The following is a 21,467-nucleotide window of genomic DNA, read 5'->3' as shown; positions in this document are numbered from 1 at the left end:
TACACGTCAGGTGCCCAATGTAAAAAGGCAATAAAAAGGATGACAGAGAAAAGGCTGAATTTGGCAGTTGGGCCATAATTTAGAGATGAAAAGGCTGAGAAGCTGTAGAATTAATGATGGAGTATTATGGAATTACTAATTCACTCATTCAAACCTGTGAGCACCTACTATGTGCCAGGTACTATATGAGTTGCTTGGTGAGAGAACTACTGTCCTGTGAGGTTTAGTTGTGAAACGACAGGAACCTAACAGTAGCTACTGGGTTCTGTGCAGTCAGCTGGGGGTTTCTTAAGGATAAGGGAAGACCCAAGTATCATTTACAGGGTGAGAAGAAGGAACCTGGGGAAATGAAAGGAAAGAAAGGTGACAAGTAAGAGAAAAGCTCAGGAGATGATATCAAAGGGATGAGATTTAGAAAAAGGGAAAGTTCAACAGGAGAAAATGAAGAAATAATAAATGGAGGCAGATACACAGAAGGTGAGTGCACTACAGAGAGTGAGCACCCTGATCATGCCACGCTGTCCACTAAGAGGCTGAGGGAAGATGAGTCATTTAGAATTAGTTGCATGAGTGAACCTCGAAATGGGTGAAATGGGGAACTTCTCACCACCATTCACATGCTCAGCCAACTTTTAAGCAGTGGCTATTCCAAATTAACTCATGAACTCCAAACATCTGACATTCTCACTCTGCTAATGTTATATAGTATATACCAAGGACTTCAAGGTGGACATGGCTCACCAACCTTGTGACAGATTCTAGGATGGACTTGACTTTAGACAGTCCTTCTTGACCAAAATACACCACTGTGAGATGAATCCTCTTGTCCTGATGAATACATACTTCCCTAAGAGAACGGAAAAATAAAGTTCATTTAAGAAAATATGAGGCTCTCCTCATTCAGAAAGAAATCACATGAAGCTTTAACAAGAAAATTAACAAGGCATTACTAATTTAAAACAAAATCATGTGAAGTTTTAAGAAAAGGTAAAAGCAGTAATATTGCTGAATTATTAAAGGCATCACAGAAAATAAATAACAACCTATATGTCTACATGAGTGCAACCCTTAAAGGGACATGGAAGCAGTTCAACAATGTTGCCAAATTTCAAAACATTTTGGGAACTTTTGCTCTGGTTGGTATTGCCTTCAGAAGCAAATTACAAGCTACCCAAGGAAATAAGTCCAATCAGTTCAGAACCAAGTACATAAATATTCATGTTTTGATTCAAGAGGTTTTTGTTTTCAGACTGGCAGTACGAGAAATTACATCGATCATCAAGAAATAAATATCTGCCACCAATGAGATTACTTACTGTAGAGAATAATGGAGCATCTGAAGGAAATTCCAAGCACTAAAAATATGCTTTAGGAAATCAGGCCTGAAGTAAGCTATTTCAAACAGGCAGAAGTCATTTGGAAGCATGATTTCTAGATATTCTTCTACAGAAGAATTAATTAACTTTTACATCCAACAGTTTCAATATGAGAATAAAAATTGGGGTTACAAACATTAAAACTACCATAATAAAGTATTTAAAACACGGCAATTGCTACAATAAAAAAGCACAACTTGCCTCAAATAGTTATTCTAATATGTAGTTGTTAATTCTTTAACACCAGCATTTTAAAATATCCAAATTTAATGGCAGGAAAAATAAAATCTTAAAAAAATTGTTAGTCTCTGCTTCCCAAGGTGGAATAACTTTGTCCCAATTTTTAGTTAAATGTATTTCTAAAATTTATTTAAATTTTAAAGCTCAAATTGTTCTCAAGGGCATTTTCTGGGTAGAGAACAATGTCTGGTATCTTAATTAGGGAGGTAGCTACATGAGGGTACACACTGGTCCAGAGTCATGAAGCCTGTATCCCTACAATAGGTGGATTTTATTATATGCAAATTATGCCTCAATAACGTTATTTTTAACATTCAACTTGTCCTAACATGAATTCGCATGTAATTATAAAAGTCATCAAATTCAGTTTTTTATAGTTGTCACCCTCAAGTTACATCACAGTTCAAACTGTCAATAACACAATATACTACACATGCTTTAAGAAAAAAAAAAGAATATCAAAAAATAAAGTTCCCCAAAGCCTATAAAATTATCCTGTAATTCTACGCAGTCATACTCAGTGAAGCTAAATTAAGTAGATGTGCATGAGGTGTGACATTTTCAGGCGCACTGAGCCAAATCATTAACCCCAGATTACCTGAAGTTCTGCATAAACTGCACAAACACTTCAGTTCTTTCGGCAAGCGGCACAATGATGTTAATAACTGATCTACTAATGTCAATCATCTCGCTCTTCACTTTCATGAGAGGTCCAAAAGGGCGGAAGAGGGTGACATGTCTATATTCCATAAGGTCTGCTTTCTTAAAGAAGAGTTCATATTGTGTGCCCTTATCTCTCTCGGTGCGATAATAGCCTAGAAAAAGCCAGGGACAAAGATGTCTCCATGTCAAAACTCACAAATTCAATGTGAACATTGATTTTACTCAAAGATCAAAAGTATGAAACCAGATATGTAGGGTTTTCATCTGTTTATGAAAATATTCATCCCTACTGTACAGTCAGTAACAACTATTTTTTTAAAAGAAAAAGAGGTTAAAAGAAGTTCACTGCTCGATCCATAACACATGCTCCAAATGACAATTATTCCTTTTCACATATGATTTTTTTAATAGTAGAGCCTATTAACACAATAACTACGTGATGAAAAGAAAGAACTTACTTCTAGCAGTATTAAATTCCAGACCTGAGAGTCAAAACTTCTATGCTTAGTTCACTCAACAAAAATGAACTGAGTGCCTTTGTGTCAGCCACAGGTGGTATAAAGAGGGCTATGTGGTCCCAGTTTTGAGGAAAGGTCAGTTTAGTGAGAGAGGTAAAACAATAAAGCAATGAAGAACAACAATACAGTGATACACACACATGCGCGCACACATATACACACATACATTGAATACAGTGAAGATGGACAAAGAAAAATCAGTATAGATTTAAACATGGTGATCTGAGATGCCTTTGGAAGAGAAGTATGGATGTGAGAAAGGTCAGACTACAGAAGCATGAGTCACTCTGTCAATATCTGGGAATAAAACGGAGAACATGATAGACCTGGTCCACTCCTCCTGAGGCTTACAGCTGAGCAGGAACTCCCAATCAGGGAATGGGCAATGCCATATGACAAGGACCCTGGAAGGGGACACGGCAGAGGCTGCAAGAGCACACAGGAAGCACTGCTGTATTAGACTGGCAGGTTGGAGATGACTTCCTAGAAGTGTCTTCTAAGCTAAAGTCTGGAAAGAGGAATATGAGTTGCTCAGTTGTTGTCAGTAATTATAGTTTTGGTGAGGAGAGGGGCACAGTGGAGGAAAAGTGAGGGACACACTATGTTCCATGCAGAGCAAAATCCTGTAAGTGACAGAATCCAAGGATAGTTATAAGCAGAAACTGTAGAATATAAAACTGACATTGGTTCCTTTCTTTTCAGGCAGATGTGAAGATTTTTTACATGTTACTCAGTTATCTCACTTCCTCCATAGCTTTCAATTCTGCTATAAGCTACAGAGTGAAAAGACAAAAAGCTGAGCTTGCAGAAAAATTAGAAGAGCTTTGAAAAACGGCAGGAAGTGACAGCAGAAAAACAAGGTGGCTACAGAGAGAAGACAGTTGAAATGCCACAGAAAAGCACAACACTCTCCCTGCCAGGCTCTGAAGACCTCGAAGTGTTCTATACGGTATAGCAAGTGACATCCATGATAAGTCAGGGTCAACAAAACTACACGTGGTAGACTGTTTATAGAATCAAGCAAGGAGAAATTTTAAGAAAGGTTTATATCTAAAATGAGTTTAAGACTGCAATTAAATATCTAGAAGAGGATATTAAGATAAAGATGGGTAGGGAATCTATAATTATTTATTTAACTATAACAACAAATATCTCAATTTACAGCAGTGTGCCTCAACTTTTGAGTCATGTCCCATATTGACATATAAAAGTCCCATGCCCTTTCTGAAGTTTGTATTAGGAAAAGGGATTATTTTTTTACTTTTCCAAATGTCAAATATGCTTTTAAAAATTATGTATACCTCTTTGATGTTCTGACACATGCTTCTCCTCCCTCCAAAATACAGAATAACCACTAATCTACTAAATTAGTTTTTTCCCCCTTTATCAAATGGCTTTGAAATCTTGAGCCTTAGTTCACACATTTTAAAAATATAAAAAAAGAACATCAAGACCAGGTAACAGAGGAATGTGAATATACTTGTATATACATGTAAATACACAAACAGCTTTAAGAACCCTTCAACTTGGGTGGTATTCTTCTATATAAGCTTAGATTTATTCTATTTGCGTGGTTCTTGTTCTCTACTGTTTTATGACCACATTATAACTTTTTTTAAAAGTTCACTTCAAATTCTTGGTGGAATGAAGTAGATAAAAACTTAAATGTTTTAATATTATGGAAAATGGCTGACTTACATTCCTGGCATACAATAATAGCATTTGTTATACTAACATAACTATGGACCAACACATTGTTCCCATTACCTTCTATGAAGTCATTTTCATTAAATATCAGTTTCTCTCCAAGGGGACCATCCTCATCTTCCTGTTCATCATCTTCATCAGGATTATTAATGACCTCCAAGCCAGCTTCAATAACTTCTACCAATTCATCTCGCTTGTCCTTTCTAACTGGCTTTTCCTCAGGATGGCGAGTGAGACCCATTTCCAACTGGAATACTTTCATTAAGGTAAAACTTTCAAAAGGAATAACCCCATACTCACTAGGTAGTTTGACTCCTGTGCTAACTTCAGCTTTGTCAATTTGGGAATGAAGAAACTCTAACAGATCACTAGGTGCTTGTTCCTTGTTGCCTCGATAGCCTACGCCATTAGCCCCTACATTCTTTCTCTCTTGCAATGATCGCATCTTCTCACTCATTTCTTGTAATTCTTGTTTTAGTTGGGCAATTTGGCGTTTCAGACTGGTTGCCCTGGTTTGATAATGTTCTTCTTGCTCCTGCAGTAGTGCTCGATAATACTCTTTACCATAATTTTCCCCAATGACCCCAGGAAGAGATGCATTTCCATCAGTCTGGGGGGCACATTCCAGAAGGTACAAAAATAATACCAAACTGCAGAGTAAAGCAAGACCCAACAGCAGCCAGTGGGTCCGGGTCTGAAGAATCTGTCCTCTTCTAGGCATTCTTATTATTGTGGACTTGCCTAGTGAGATAAGTTCTTTGCTTGTTCATACCTTTAGCAAAAGGTTATCAAAAAATTAAAAATAAAATCAGGATTTCCATAAAAGGTACCAAAATGAATTCTGCTGTAGCTTAAAAAATTTCTTCCTTCAGCAGTCAGGACTACTTGTAGAAATGAGAAATTATGCATACTTCCTGTACTGTCACCATGATATCCAGAATAAAAGAATCTGATCTAGAGAATCAGATAAAATTCCATTACATGGGTGGTGACCTTTCTGAAAGAAACAGATCAGAATCAATCAGAATTTTGTTTCCTTAAGTACATCAAATTGTTGGCAGCGTCAGTGAACGTAGCTATGTGACCACCACACGCAAAGCACCATGAGAGGTGCCAATACAATTTAGAATACTCAGTAAATTCTGGGAGAGATTATTAAGAAAAATATCTTACAAAGCACTAAAATATCACACATAATACCCTTAACCGAATGTCTACACACCCATAACCTCCTGAATGAATCAAAGAAACATTAAAATTATGTTTAGCGTACTTTGTGTTAAATAGATTCTACTGTTCTCTTATTATTTGAAAATTACATTGCTTATAGCTCTTCAGTAAAACAATAAATATTTCGATTAATACACCATTTCCCACCTACTGCATATCACTATTTGGGAACTGAGTTTCTATGAATTGTTCTTTTTATACTAATAATGGCTTACTAGAGAGAGATATGTTCTTCCAGTTTATTCAGTTCAGGCATTCTATTTCATTAATTTCTATGGCTCAACTCAGTCATTCTAAGAGCCTTAAAATTAAGTGGAGGGAAAAACAATTTCAAAAGGTCACAGACATTTGGAAAACACATTAAAAAACATTTTTACATCCAAAGTCCTCCAGTAGATTATTTGAGAATTAGATCACATAATTCTTTCCACTGTATTACACAGCAACAGATTTCATCCAAGTCTGGAGAGGTTTAGAATCTATATAAAGGAAAAAACATGAACATTTTAATGTTCATTTACAGGGAAAAATTAAAAACCCTACATAAATTTACAAAATTACATGGTACCATTCATACCACAACCAGTTGTGTTAGCTCTTCTATGTTTCTTTCTAAACTAAGGATTCTTAACTACAGAAATAGAGATGGTTAAGAACTTAGCAGACAGGAAGCAGGGAAGGCCTCCGCCGCTGAGAACTTCCATTCTAACCAAGTGTTTGTCCAGAAGGATATGATACTACAGTAGGCTTTTACCAGATGGTTTCTACCAGAGCAGCAGAACCTATGGAAGAAAATCACCAAGGAACATCAGTGCTAATCATTTTCTAACATATTAGGAAAGCCTAGATGCCTTCGGTGTGTTTTTGTGGCACACATCTATAAAAAATGTATGATAGGTTGAAACTTCTTATGGCTAGTAGACCACAAACAATGGACTTTAGTTAACCAAATGATAACTATGCATCTTGAAAAATTTAACTCACTACCGAAATAGCAGTGTATATCACATATAGTAGGTTTTATGTCATAATTTTATATATATATATATATATATATATGTATCTCCACAGATATTTATAAGTGGGTTATGGTCCAAAAACCCTGAAAAATACTGGTTTAATTTTTATATATTTTTCTGCTGTTATACCTTGATTGCTATTGCTCTATGTAATGTGTCTGTATCATAAATAAGGTTCACTCATAGCACAGATTTAATCCCAAGCAACCTCTAAGTATAAACAGCAGACAGTTAAGTATCCTGAGAACGGGATATACTGTGGAGATGAAAAAATGAGCTGTTAAAGATATGGAATACAAAATCAAAGATCTCAGAGTTAAAAAAAACAAAAACATCTTAGAAGCCATCAAGTCTTACTCTCTAAAACAGACTAAAAAGACTTCCTCTTATAGCCAAGATGGAATAACAAAGATCAGATTTACTCTCACACTTGAAACAACCAAAAATGAATTAACAAAATCCCCCAAAAAAAATTCCCCCAAAATATGAAACAATGATTTTCAAGATACTGAACATTAGGTAATAAAGGACAGCAATCCCTGGAGAAACAAGGAACAAACAATTGTCCAGCTTACTGCCTTGGTTTCCACGCCATAGCACAGGGAATGGAACCCAAACAGAGCCCAACAGACTCTCTAAGTGGATGAGATGGAAGTGGAGCTGACAGTCTGAGGAGACTAAGGCAGCTAGGTTCAAAGGATACAATCCCAGAGGAGAGAGCTGCACAGAGAGAGAACTCCAGAGATCTGAAGAGGACATTCTTTGGGTATTCAGCAGAGCACTGACCAGTGCAGGCACATGAAGAAACTAACTGAGGTAAGGGAAGAACCACACAAAAAATTAGAGGACACAGAACTCAGCACTCATACAGAGCCAAGAATAGTGCATGTTCCCATCAGACAGACTGGAAAACCTCAGAATTCATGGAGCAATGGATAGAGTACTCAAAAAGATCTTGCCTCAGTATTATGAAATAATTAGCTTTAGACTAAACATGGCTCCAGTCCTAACAAATCTTAAAGGATCCAACTGTTTTCAAGTAACTGCACAACAAGCCTCAAAACGACTTAAAGGAATATAAAAATATCCAGCATCCCACAAAATGAAATTCACATGTCCGAACAAAAATTATCAGGTATACAAACCCATAAGAAGAAAAATCAATGATTGGAATTGACCTAGAACTGATTTAGATGTTGGAATTCACAGAAAAGAACATTACAATAGTTATTATAACTATATTTTAAATGATGTTCATGTTCAAAAACTAAGTAGAGACACGGTGGCATAAAAAAGATCCAAATTGAATTTGAGGAGATGAAAACTTCAATGTCGAAGATGAAAAATATACTGGATGTGATTAACAGGTTAGATATTTCAGAACAAAATACTAATGAATTGAAGACATAGCCATAGAAAGTATGCAAAATGTAAAAGGAAAAAGAATAAAAAACATAAACAGAATACCCAATAAGCTGTGTGACAACTTCAAGCAGCCTAATATATACATAATTTAGTCCCCAAAGAAGGGGGGGGCAGGTTAGGAGAACTATTCAAAGAAATAAGGCTAAAAAACTATCGACACATAGATCCAATAAGCTCAATGAATCCCAAATACAAAAATCAGAGAAAACTAAAGCAAGGCACATGATAATCTATTGATCAAATCCTATAATAAATAGAAAATCTTAAAAGTGACCAGAGGAAAAACACATGACATACAAGAAACAAAGACAGTGAAGCAATATCTTTAAGAACTGAAAGGCAAAATATGTCAACTTAGAACTATATACTCAGAAAAAATATCTTTCAAGAGTAAAAGCATAATATTTTTTAGGTATTAAAAAACTAAAAGACTTCATCACCATCAGACGTGCACAAGTCCTGTCTAGGCAGAAGGAAAATGATACCAGATGGAAATATGGATATACACAAAGCAATGAAGAACCCCAGAAATGTGTAATTATATGATTTTTGTTATTATTTAAATTCCTTTAAAATATAACTGAATAAAATGGAAAAATTTGTAGAAAGACACAAACTACTAAAACTGATAAAGAAATAATAAATACGAATAGACGTATAACAAGACTGAATTAGTTAATAAAAATGCTACCCACAAAGAAAAGTCCAAGCCCAGATGGTTTCACTACTGAATTCTACCAAGCATTTGTAAGAATTAATACCAATTCTTCACCAACTCTTCCAAAAAATAGAAGAGGAAGGAACACTTCCCAACTCATTCTATGAGGCCATTATTATTCTCATATCAAAATCAAATAAAGACATCAAAAGAAAACTACAGACCAATATTTCTTATGAATATAAACACAAAAATCATCAACAAAACATTAGCACACTGAATCTGTCAACACAAAAAGGATTATACACCATGACCAAGTGAGATTTATTCCAGGAATGCAAGGTTGGCTTACCATCTGAAAAATCAATTAATGCCCATGCCATAACAATGGAATAAAGGACAAAAACCAACATGATCATGTCAATAGACAAGAAAAAGCATTTGACAAAAACCAACACCCTTTCCTGATAAAACCACTCAACAAGCCAGAAAGAGAAGGGAACTTCCTCAACCGTATAAAGGGCATATACAAAAACCTCAAAGCTAACTTTATATTTAATGGTGAAAGAATGCATGCTTTCTCTCTGCGATGAGGAATAAGACAAGGATGTCTGCTCTTGTCACTTCTATTTAACATTGTACTGGAGAAGGTTTTCACCAGGGCAATTGGGCAAGAAAATAAAAGACATCCAGATTGGAAATGAAGAAGTAAAATGGTCTCTATTTGCAGATGATGTAATCTTATATATATAGACAATTCTGAGAAATTCACTAAAATCTACTATAACTAAAATATGAGTTCAGTCAGGTTACAGGATATAAGATCAATAAACAAAATCAACTGTATTGTATATATCAGCAATGAACAATCTGAAAATGAAATTGAGAAAACAATTCCATTTACACCAAAAAGGATAAATTGCTTAGTAATTTTCACAAAAGCAGTACAAGACTTGTATTCTGAAAACTACAAAACTTTGCTGAAAGAAATGAAAGAAAATTTAAATAAATTAAGACACCTATCTATGCTTATGGATCAGAAGACTCAATGTTAAGATGGCAATACTTGAGCTCCAAGAAGGCAAAGTAGATAAACGCTGTGCTTGCCTCATCCCATGAACACATTAAAATTAGATAAACACTGTGCCTGCTTCCTTCTGTGAACACATTAAAATCACAACTAAATTATAGAATAACCAACCTGAAGAACCATCTGAACTCTAGCTGAACAGAAGTTTTATAATGATGGATATAAAGAAGCAGCCATGATGAGACTGGTAGAAGGAGTGAAGATGCGAAAGGGGCTGGCCTCATAGCCCGTCACACCCAACTCCATACAGCACAAGGCTTTATCAGGGGCTGAGCCTTATGGGAGCCAGGAGCTGGCAGCTGGCAGCAGGCCTCGGAGTATCCTGGCTTTTTGCAGAGCTACCCAAGGCACAGTACTGGTGGTATCTGTCCTCAGTTTGCAGCATGGCCTCTCCAATGCCTCGAGGTTCAGCATAGACAGTGGCCAACCATATATAGCTTTGTAGCTCCTACAGGTAGTCCCTGGCTGGTCACAGGCAGTAGTTGACCTGGGCCTGCAACGGAGACCCTCCCAAAAGGTCTAAAACCAACATACTTCAAGGTTGGCTTCAGACCACAGCAGAGCACCACCCAATTAGCCCCACAAGTGGCATACCCAAAGGGTGATCTCAACAGACACCAGAGCCCACTGGGGCGAATCCCACTCTGAGGAGGAAGCCCTCATGACAGCAGCCTGTAAGCCGTGGTTGCAGCCAAACCTCACGGCCAGTCAGCTTGAGGTTCAATCCCATGCATTGACATGCCAATAGCAATCAAGTCTCAACTATTGGGTTGTCGGAAAAGTCATGACGCATTTTTGCAACGAAAAACAGAAAAATACATCATGACTTTTCCGACAACCCAATATAACAGGGGGGCACAAACAACCCACACAAGCGACATTCCTGGAGTACTCCACACAGGTGACCAGGGAGACTGTGCCAGGGTCCCACAGGGCACCTACTACATAAGGCCACCTGGCAAGACAGGGAGACGTATCAGATCTACCTAATACAAAGAAACAAACAAAGGGAGGCACCCAAAATGAGGAGACAAAGAAATACATTGCAAATAAAAGAACAGAAGACTCCAGAAAAACAACAAAATAGAGGCAAGCAACCTTCCAGAGATCAAATCAGGGTTATAAGGATGCTCAAGGAACTTAGTGAGAACTTCAACAAGAGATAGCAAGCATAAAAAAGGACATAGAAACCAGAAAAAAGAACCAGTCAGAAGTGAAGAATTCAATAACTGAAATGAAGAATGCATTAGAAGGAATCACCAGAAGATTAGATGAAGCAGAGGACTGAATCAGTGATTTGGAAGACAAAGTAGCACAAAACACCCAATCAGGACAGCAAAAAGAAAAAAGAATCCAAAACAATAAAGATAGTTTAAGAGACCACTGGGGCATCATCAAGCATAACAACATTTGCAGTACAGGGGTACCAGAAGAAGAAGAGAGAGAGCAATGGTATTGAAAACCTATTTGAGGAAATAATAACAGAAAAATTTCCTAATCTGGTGAAGGAAATAGACACACAAGCCCAGAAAGCACAGAGTCCCAAACAAGATGAGCCCAAACAGGCCCACACCAAGACCATTATAATTAAATGGCAAAGGTTAAAGACAAAGAGAGAATCCTAAAAGCAGCAAGAAAAAGGCAAGTAGTAACTTATAAGGGGGCTCCCATAAGACTGTCAGCTGATTTCTCAACAGAAACTTTGCAAGCCAGAAGGGATTGGCAGGAAATATTTGAAGTATTTAAAAGCAAGGATCTACAGCCAAGATTACTCCAGCCAGCAAGGCTATCATTTAAAATCGAAGGACAGATAAAGAGCTTCCCAGACAAGAAAAAGCTAGAGTTCATCACCACCAAATCAGCATTACAAGGAATGTTAGAACTTCTTTAAGACAAAGTGGAGGGGGGAGATCAAAATAATAATAAAATAGCAATAGCTACATATCTACCAACAATTACTTTAGAGCAGTGGTTCTCAACCTTTCACAGGGATTGCCTAAGACCATCTGAAAACACATATTTTCGGTGGTCTTAGGAACTAAGACACCACTCCTCTATCTGTCTCCAGGCCCACATGCAGATACGCCCACATATGAGTACCTGGCGACGCTTGTGGAAGGGTCGTTCGACCCCCAAAGGGGTCGCGACCCACAGGTTGAGAACCGCTGCTTTAGAGGGTAAAGTGGGTCAAATATATGGTGATGGAAAAAGAACTGACTCTGGGTGATGAGCACACAATGTGATATATAGATGGTGTATTATAGAAATGTACACTTGAAACCTATGTAATTTTACTAACCATTATCACCCCAATAAATTTAATTTAAAAAACCAATTACTTTAAATGTAAATGGATTACATGCTCCAAAATACATAGGAGGTCTGAATGGATAAGAAAACAAAACCCTTACATATGCTGCCTACAAGAGACTCACTTCAGATCGAAAGATACACACAGATTGAAAGTAAAGAGACAGGAAAAGTTCTGTCATGAAAATGGAAACAACAAAAAACTGGGGTAGCAATACTAATACCAGACAAAATAGACTTTAAGACAAAGGTTATTATTATAAGAGACAAAGAAGGACTCAGTAATCCCACATCAGGGTATTTAACTAAAGAAATCCAAATGCTACTTTGAGGGGACATGTGCATCCATATGTTCATTGCTACACGTTTACAATGGTGAAGATGTGGAGATAGCCTGGGTGTCTGGCAATGGATGAATGGATAAAGAGGAGGTGGTACATATATACAATGGAATACTGCTCAGCCATGGAAAGGAATGGGTTCTTGCCATCTGCAATGGCATGGATGGATCTAGAGCAGCGGTTCTCAACCTGTGGGTCGTGACCCCTTTGGGGGTCGAACGACCCTTTCACAGGGGTCGCCGGGTACTTGTATGTGGGCGTATCTGCATGTGGGCCTGGAGACGGATAGAGGAGCGGTATCTCGGTTCCTAAGACCATCGAAAATATGTGTTTTCCGATGGTCTTAGGCGACCCCTGTGAAAGGTTGAGAACTGCTGATCTAGAGGGTATCATGCTGAGTGGAGTATGTCAGACAGAGAAAGACAGATGCAATGTGATTTCACTTATACATGAGATCTAAAGAACAAAAAAACAAAACAGAAACAAACTCAGATACAGAGAATATTTTGATAATTGCCAGATGGGAGGAGGTGGGTGAAAGAGGGGAGGGGATTAAGTACAAATTGGTTGTTACACCATAATCATAGGGATGTAGGATACAGCATAAGAACTATAGTCAATACTATTGTAATAACTATGTATGGTATAGGGAATTGGATTTGCTGGGGTGATAGATGGGAGAAGAGTTGGGGGACAGGGTGGAAAAGGTCAAGTGATTAAGAAGTACAAATTGGTAGTTACAAAATAGTCATGGGGAGGTAAAACAAAGCATAGGGAATATGGTCAATGATATGGTGATAACTATGTATAGTGCCAGGTGGTTACTAAACTAGTCAGGAGATCATGTCTTAAATTATACAAGTGTCTAACCATTATGCTGTATACCTGAAATTAATATAAAATGATACTGTCAACTGTAATTGAAAAATTTAAAAAAGTGGGGGGGAGGTGAAGGGCAATAAGTGGTCCAAATTTCCAGGTATAAAACAAGTAAGTCATGGGGATGTACTGTACGGCATGGAAAATACAGTCCATAATATTGTGATAGCGTGGTACAGTGTCAGGTGGTTGATGGACTTATGACCAGTTCTTTAGGTATAGAAGAAATGTTGAATAACTACGATGTACACCTGAAACTGATACAATGTTGTATGTTAGCTATATTTTTAATAGAAATCTTAAAAGGATTCTTACTACTCAATATGAAAAAGATAAATAACCCAATGGGCAAAAGATCTGAATAGATATTTCTCTAAGGAAATATAAGAATGGCCTATAAGCACATGAAAAGATGCTCAATATCATCAGCCAACAGGGAAATGCAAATCAAAACCTAATGAATACCATTCCAAATCCACTAGAATGTAATTCAAAATGAGTCACAGGGCCGGCCAAGTGGCGCATTGGTTAAGAACTGGCTTGGGACGCCAGATGGCCTCGGTTCGGATCCCATGTATGAGGGCCAGTGACACTGCCCTCCACAGCTAAGATGCTCAACAACAGCTCGACCTGGAGCTGGGCTGCCGCCCCTGTGGCAGTGGGTTGCCATGGGCCACTGTGTAGCCAGCAGCCAGCGTGAGCGGCCAGCAGCCGCTGTGAGTGGCCGTCCAGAGGCCGGCGACTGATCTGCCTCGCCCGGGAAGAGTGCAATGATGGTGCCAGCTTGGGCCAGTGAAGCAACATCCTCCACAACTAGATGGAAGAACAAAACAACAGCAACTTGTCTGTTCCCCTTCCCCCGATTCCCCAGCTCTGTTCCCCTCCCCCAATTCCCCAATAAAATCTTAAAAAAAAAATGAGTCACAGATCTAAATGTAAAACCTGAAACTATAAAATTAGAAGAAAGCATAGGAGAAAAATCTCTGTGACCTTGAGTTAGGCAAAGATTTCTTTGATATGACACTAACAGCACAGCTGATAAACTAGACTTCATCAGAATTAGTAAGCTGTGCTCTCTGAAAGACACTGTTAAGAGTAGGAAAAGAAAAGTCACAGACTTGTAGAAAATATGTGCAAAGCATATATCTGATAAAGGACTTGTATTCAGAATATATTTTTAAAAACTATCAAAATACAATAAAACAAACACAACTTAATTAAAAATTGGCAAAAGATTTAAACAAACACTTCAAATGAGGACATGAAAAAATGCTCAATATGGTTAGTCATTAGGGAAATGCAAATTCAAACCCTACTATAAATGAGATACCACTACACAGAATGGCTAATTTTAAAATGGCTAAAATTAAACTCTGATGTGTTGGTGACAACACAGAGGAACTAGAACTTTCATAAACTGCTGGTAGGAATGTCAGATAGTTTTGCAGTTTCTTAACAAGTTACACATAGACCTACTACATGATCAAGCCCTTCCATTCCCAGATAATTATCCAAGAGAAATGAAAGCACATGTCCATACAAAGACTTGTACACAAATGCTCAGAGCAGCTTTATATGTAACAGCCAAAAACTAGAAACAACTCAATGTCCCTCAATAGGTGAATGGCTAAACAAACCACACAATGAAATGCTGCTCAGCAATAAAAAGGAATAAACTACTAATTCACGGGTGAATCTCAATAATTACTCTGAGTGATAGAAGATAGACAACAAATGAGTACATACTGTATGATTCCAATTTTATAAAATTCTAGAAAATGTAAGGTAACTTGTGGCGACAGAAAGCAGATTGAGTCAGTGGCTGCCTGGAGCCCGGGGAAGTGGGAGGGCGTAAGAGATGGTAACAGGAAGGAATTATAAAAGAGCACAAGGAAACTTTTGGGTGGGATGGATATGTCCATCATTTTTTATTGTGGTGGTGATTTCACAGATGTGTACATATGTTCAAATTACCAAACTGTATACTTTAAATATGTAATTTATTGTATGTCAATTATATCTCAATAAAGCTGTTAAAAAAATTAGATATAGTTTTAGTAGTGCCAAAGAGGCATTTGTAAGAAAATTTCTGTTTGTTCATTAAGAAAACAAGTGTAAAGATTTGTTGATTACAAGTTTGGATTTAAAAACAAAACTAAGTCCCACCCCTCATCCCCCCCAAAGCAGAATCATATTATTCTGAAGGTCCTGTTACATCTTTACGATTTGCCTTGTGTTTTTTGAGACAACAGAAGAGTGTTAAAGACAGTTTATTCTACAGCACTGATCCCTATATAATATGACCTTCAGGCAATTTCTACAATGTTTTGAGTCTACAATCTTATGGTCATACTAATACTTATTTCATACCTCATTTGCAGAATATTTATACTGCAGTGTACCAAACTAACTTTTGCAATGAGTAATCTGCTTGTTGCAAAATACAAACAATCCATCTGAATCTACTTATTTTTAAAGTTCTATTCTGCATAATCTTCCTACATTTTCTGTATGTAGTAATTATTAAAGTTTTCAAAAACTAAATTTACAGTTTTGAGTTCACTTTTTACACAACAAAATCAAAGTAACAAAATTATTTGGAAAGCGTGACTGCTGTCAGAAAACTAAAACTAAAACGTTATGAAGTATAAATATTTGTGAGCGAGGGAATTACAATTTTTTATTTCTTGAACAATTGATAAGTATTAAAAATGATACAAGGATTCTTTAACATGTCATTGAATCAACGGTTTGTAAGTATTTAGAAATAAAAGTACTGATCACCAGAAGACAGCACCTCATTCAACAAATATTTGAGTACCTACTATGTCAGGCACTAATTTGAAATGCTCCATTTATCATCAGTAAAAATTCCTGTATATACAGAGGTCTGTTTCTGTTCTGTAACCAGGGTTTAGCAAACATTTTAGGTAACAGTCAGACAGTAAATATCACAACCAGTCAGCTGACCTTGTAGCAAAAAAGCAGCCACAGATGATGCATAAATAAATGAGCACAGCTATGTTCCAATGGGCACTGAAATTTGGACTTCATGTAATTTTCATGTCACAAAGCATTCTTTTTTTCCAAGCACTTAAAAATGTAAAAACTAGTCTTAGGTCACAGGTCATACTAATATAGGGGGCCAGCCAGGTGTGGCGACTTGTGCTCTAAACCCTTACATTTTTTTTTTACACTGCCCCAATTTTTTATATTTCTAAAATTCAACAAAATAAATACGTGTGATTAAAAGGTTAAACATGACATAAGGACATCAGTGAAACCTCTCCCTTCTATCCCAGAGGCCCAGTTCCCCTCTCCAGTTTTTGTGCATCCTTCCAAATCTATTGTGACTATTAAACATTTCAGCATAGCTTTATATATACATGACTTTCCATGTTATTTCATCTATAGGAGAAACCCCTGGAAATGGAACTGATGGGTTACATTTCCTTAAAGAATTTATTCTGACATGTAATTGGTTGGTATCTATAGCTTCTCCCTTGCCCAGAATAAGCCTTCTAACATGCCTTTACCCATTTCCTACCTTCCAAACAACTTTAAAATTATGTTAAATGTTTGTTACAAAGTTTAGACTTTAAAATTATACCTACTCTGCTTTATGAATCCTTCCTTAGCACTGTATTCCATTTCTTAGCTAGTTAGCAGTACTTTGGAGTTGAAGGTTTACTGTTTTCTTTGACCACTGGTTATTGAACTCCACATCTATTTTTCTAGCATTAATTTTTCATTTGATACAGTACATCCTGGGGTATTTCTGGTGGGCAGGGGTGAAAATGACTTTCTTTTGCTTCTGCTTTGAGTGACAATTTGGTTAGGGGTAAGGTTCTGAGTTCAAACTATGTCCCATGAGCACTTTTTAGTTAGTTGACTGCTCCACTGTCATCTAACATTCTATGTCCACATTAGAAGTCTAACTGCAAGTCTGATTTTTCACCCCTTTATAGGTAACCATATGCTTCTCTTTGGAAACTTATGAGATTTTATATTTATTCAAGAAGTTCACAAATTTCATCAGAATGTATCTAGGTTTGTCTATCAGTATTCTTTTAAGACTCTCAGGATGTCTTTTCCATTCATAAACTCAAATACCTCTATTAAGAAATACAACTTGGTAGTTACAAAATAGTCATAGGGATGTAAAGTATAGGGAATATAATCAATAAATATGGTAAAAACTATGTATAGTTTCAGGTGGTACCAATCAGGGGGATTACTTCCTAAATTATATAAATGTCTAACCATTATGTTTGTACACTTGAAACCAATTTAAAATAATATTGAATGTCAACTCTAACTGAAAATTTTAAAAAGGGGAGGAAAGAAAAGATCAATACTATTGTGATAGCATGGTACAGTGTCAGATGGTTGCTGGATTTATCATGGTGATCACTTCTTTGGCATAGGGACTAATATCAATAACACTGTATAGAGCTATGTGGACAATGTTGAATAGCTATGATGTACACCTGAAACTAATATAATATTGTATGTTAGCTGTATTTTAATAAAAAATTATTGGAAAAAACCTCAAATACTTCTACTCAGAGAAATTTCCTTGTTTTCTTCCTTCGTTCCTTTCACAGGGTATTTTGTTTCCATTCTGCTGTAAGGTAGGAATGGGAAATCAGGCATTTTTGTGGCTTGCAAGGGAAGGAGAATGGGGAAACAAGAGCTGTTTTCACAGCCAGAATGCCTCAACCTGTGCCACATCTTTCCACAAGCTCTTTGAAGAGGTATACGTCTGATCATTCCCACTACACAGAGACCAGGAATGGAAGGGTTGACTTATCGGGTTGTCGGAAAAGTCACGATGTATTTTTTCTGTTTTTCGTTGCAAAAATGCGTCATGACTTTTCCGACAACCCAATATATTTGCCAGTACTTGTCTCCTAACTGATACATCTTTGTGTTTGGCTGGCTTCCCAAGACTCTGCCTGGACACTCCTACCCTCATGCTCTCTAGTCTCAGTGGTTATTTCTCCTTTTCCAATTTCTATCCCTCCCAGAACTCCTATTAGATGTAAATAGCTCTTCAGGGTCTATTGTCCATGTGATGGCTATTTTTTCTTATTTTCTATGTTGTAATATTCAAGAGCTGACTGCTTATTTTCAGGGTAGCTTGTATATGTTCAGAAGGCATAATGCCCTCCTTAATCTGGGCATACTAGTATTTACTTTAAAGTTTTCTTCTGTTTCTTACATTAACACCATTGTGTCAAGTCTAGTTCTTGTATTTGATCAGCTTGGGCAATCAGTTATAGGTTACTCATTTCCCACAAATGCTTAGTGATTTTTGTTGTCTGTTCCCATTATAAATGTATCGGTATCTCAGTACACATGGAAATCACCTTATTCCTGTAGTAAACTCACATTTGTAACTATGCCTATGATTCAATATTACATTTATACCCAGTACTTGTGCAGTATGACAGTAACAATGTAAGTTCTTTGATTTGCAATCCCATGATTCTTCAATCCATTTTCAGTCATATCCTTTAGTGTTTCATTTCCCCTAACAACCCTGAACTTAAGTAACACAGTTCTTACCTAAGCGTTATACAACAAGCTTCAGGGACAGATCAGCAGCAGCTCTAACAGACTTGCCTAACAGACAGTTAAAGAAGTAATAACAGTCTGGTAGATTATCATCACAGATGTGCAATCCAAGGAGTACATAATAATATGGTAATAAGTCACTTAAGTCTTGAAATCATAATAGTTATGCCGTTTACCAATCTTTAACGTTATAGAAGTTAAAACAACAAATTCTAGTTTTTTAAAAAGAAAGGCTCCATGTTGGTTAAATGTAATTTTCATCCTATCTTATGATTCAGTCATTCCACAACTGACAGAAATGAATACAGATGTTCACCAAGACATCTTTAAGAATGTTCATAGTATTTTTCAAAATAATAATATACAAAAATTTGCCAGTACTTTGAAAACACAAAAATCTGTCAACAGAAAAGTAGTCATATAATCATAGAAAGGAATATTACACATCAATAAGAATGAACTGTTACATGAAACATCATGGGTGAATCTCACAAGCAATGTGTTGAGCATACTGTACAATTCTATTAATATAAAGCCCCAAATAGACAAAACTAATAGATAAAGACAGAAATCTGAATACTGACTAGGCGGCAGGGGTACAACCGACTTGGAAGAAGCAGAAGGAAACTCCTGGGATAACAGAAATGTTCTATAGATATAACTTCATCTAGATAGTGATTACACAAGATAATAAATATATAAAAATTCACTGAGCTGCACAATTAAGATTTATACATTTGACAACTTCATGTGTATTTTATACCTCAATAAAAAAGTTAAGGTAAAAACATAATTTCCAAACTGGTTGAAACTAAACTGTGCTTATTTATATCAATATTATCTGGAAATCCAACATCCCTTTTTACTTTCTTTTTAGTCACATGACAATTTTAAACAAATGGGGTCAAAATAATAAACAAAATGAATGTTAATATTCTCAGTCATAAAATACTGGACTTCCCACTTCCAAATTCAAAAATGCTATTTTAATACAACATAAAACGACAACATTATTCCACCAGAAATGAAGACCCAGCTCCTCAGAACCTTGATAGTTAACTGTCCAGACATAGCATATAAATCTGAAGAGCAGGCTGAAGGATAAAAGCTTAAGATTTATAATCAAATTTTCATTCTGCCAATAACATCATCACTAATAATTGCATCATAATTGTGTTTACGAGTTATTCTTCAGCAAATTGCTCAAAAATAGTGTAATTTTCAAGATGAAGTCTGAAAATGCACAAAACTTCCCCTACCGTAGTCTCCTCGGACCCACTAATTCCTACACAAATGTGCATCTTTTAAAGACGCCTGCTGCCGGCGGAAAAAGACAGGGGCTGCTGTCAGAGAATACTATTTTAAAGCAATAAAGAGGGAACAGCTGACGACAAAGTTTATCTACTGACAGGAGCAGAGATGGTGGTGAGTTGGTTAAAAAGAAGTGATAAAAATAAAACACGAGCAAACTAACGGTCTCTGGCAGCACCGTTCTCAAAAGAAAACTCAAACCGCTCCAAAAACCACGGCTTTTCCTGACATCGGAGAAGACTTCGGAGGGCGAGTCCGTGAGGCTACCCCACGGGGACAAGCTCCCCGAGGGTTCGTCAGTGAGGTGACCCGACCCGGACAGGGATTCCCAGCCCACGGGCCAGGCCCGGCCCCAGCCGTCAGAGCCGCAGGCGAGCGAGGCCGGGTGGACCGGTACTCACCGCGCTCCGCACTCTGCGCACAGCAGCCGCCGCCCGCCGCCTCCGCCCAGGCCCGCGCACAGCCGGGCGGCGCCTTGCGCCGCCTCACGGCCCACACAGCCAGCGCCCAACGTGCAGACACCCGCCACTTCCGGCGTACGCGAGGAAATGAGGCCGTCGTCTCCGCGCGCCCGCTCCACGGCCCCGCCCACGGCCCGCCCCCGCACTGCACCCAGACCACAGCCGCCCCAGCCCAGCTTGCACCCAGACCGCGCCCAGTGCCTTGCATAGAAAGCTCAATAACTGACATACGGTATCGATTAATCGATGATCTGTTAAAAATATGTGCCGTGTGTGTGTGTGTGTGTGTGTGTGTGTGTGTCCAAAAACGATTTGTGCAGGTCAAGAGAGTGCCGGAGGCGGGACACCGCTCCCGCCCAAGCAAGTGTCTGCAGGGATAGGAGTATCATCAGTTCAGGCCCGACTACTGGCTTTGCAGGAGAGAGGGATTCATCAAGGATGACAGCGCTGTCCTGACCCGCAACTCTGTTCTGGGAGCCCGAAGGGGCGATGAGTGCCTGCTAAGGACTGGCAAGTCAGAGATGTCTGAGTATCCTCCGGAGCTGGGCTGCTCGTGAGACCCCCAGCAAGGGAGCCCTGGGCTGCCACTGACCTTTAGGTTAGTCTCTCCACTTTTTTGGACCCAAGTTTCCTTACATGTGAAATGAAGGATTTGAAGT

At 37.8% G+C, this 21,467-nt stretch overlaps 1 protein-coding gene across 4 annotated transcripts in view; it reads right to left on the bottom strand.

Moving 5' to 3' along the window:
* The window catches only part of CSGALNACT2 (chondroitin sulfate N-acetylgalactosaminyltransferase 2), a 46,031-nt gene extending 25,164 nt beyond the window's left edge, over window positions 1-20,867 (bottom strand). The window contains exons 1-5 of one of the 4 annotated variants that reach the window (XM_019666619.1): window positions 20,749-20,867; window positions 6,468-6,516; window positions 4,565-4,756; window positions 2,215-2,431; window positions 746-847 (exon numbers count right to left, since the gene is read on the bottom strand). In XM_019666619.1, coding sequence (XP_019522164.1) covers window positions 746-847; window positions 2,215-2,431; window positions 4,565-4,745 — 500 coding nt within the window. In that variant the 5' untranslated portion in view covers window positions 4,746-4,756; window positions 6,468-6,516; window positions 20,749-20,867. Of the gene's footprint in view, window positions 1-745; window positions 848-2,214; window positions 2,432-4,564; window positions 5,502-6,467; window positions 6,517-7,456; window positions 7,901-20,748 lie in introns of those variants that run through there. The other 3 variants (XM_019666618.1, XM_019666616.1, XM_019666620.1) reach the window with 3 other exon arrangements.
* Between the last annotated feature and the right edge of the window lie 600 nt (window positions 20,868-21,467).

Source organism: Hipposideros armiger, unplaced genomic scaffold (genome assembly GCF_001890085.2).
Source record: "Hipposideros armiger isolate ML-2016 unplaced genomic scaffold, ASM189008v1 scaffold_476, whole genome shotgun sequence".
Taxonomy (NCBI): domain Eukaryota; kingdom Metazoa; phylum Chordata; class Mammalia; order Chiroptera; family Hipposideridae; genus Hipposideros; species Hipposideros armiger.
The sequence above is the reverse complement of the archived record's forward strand: the minus strand, read 5'-3'. Positions and strand labels throughout refer to the sequence as shown.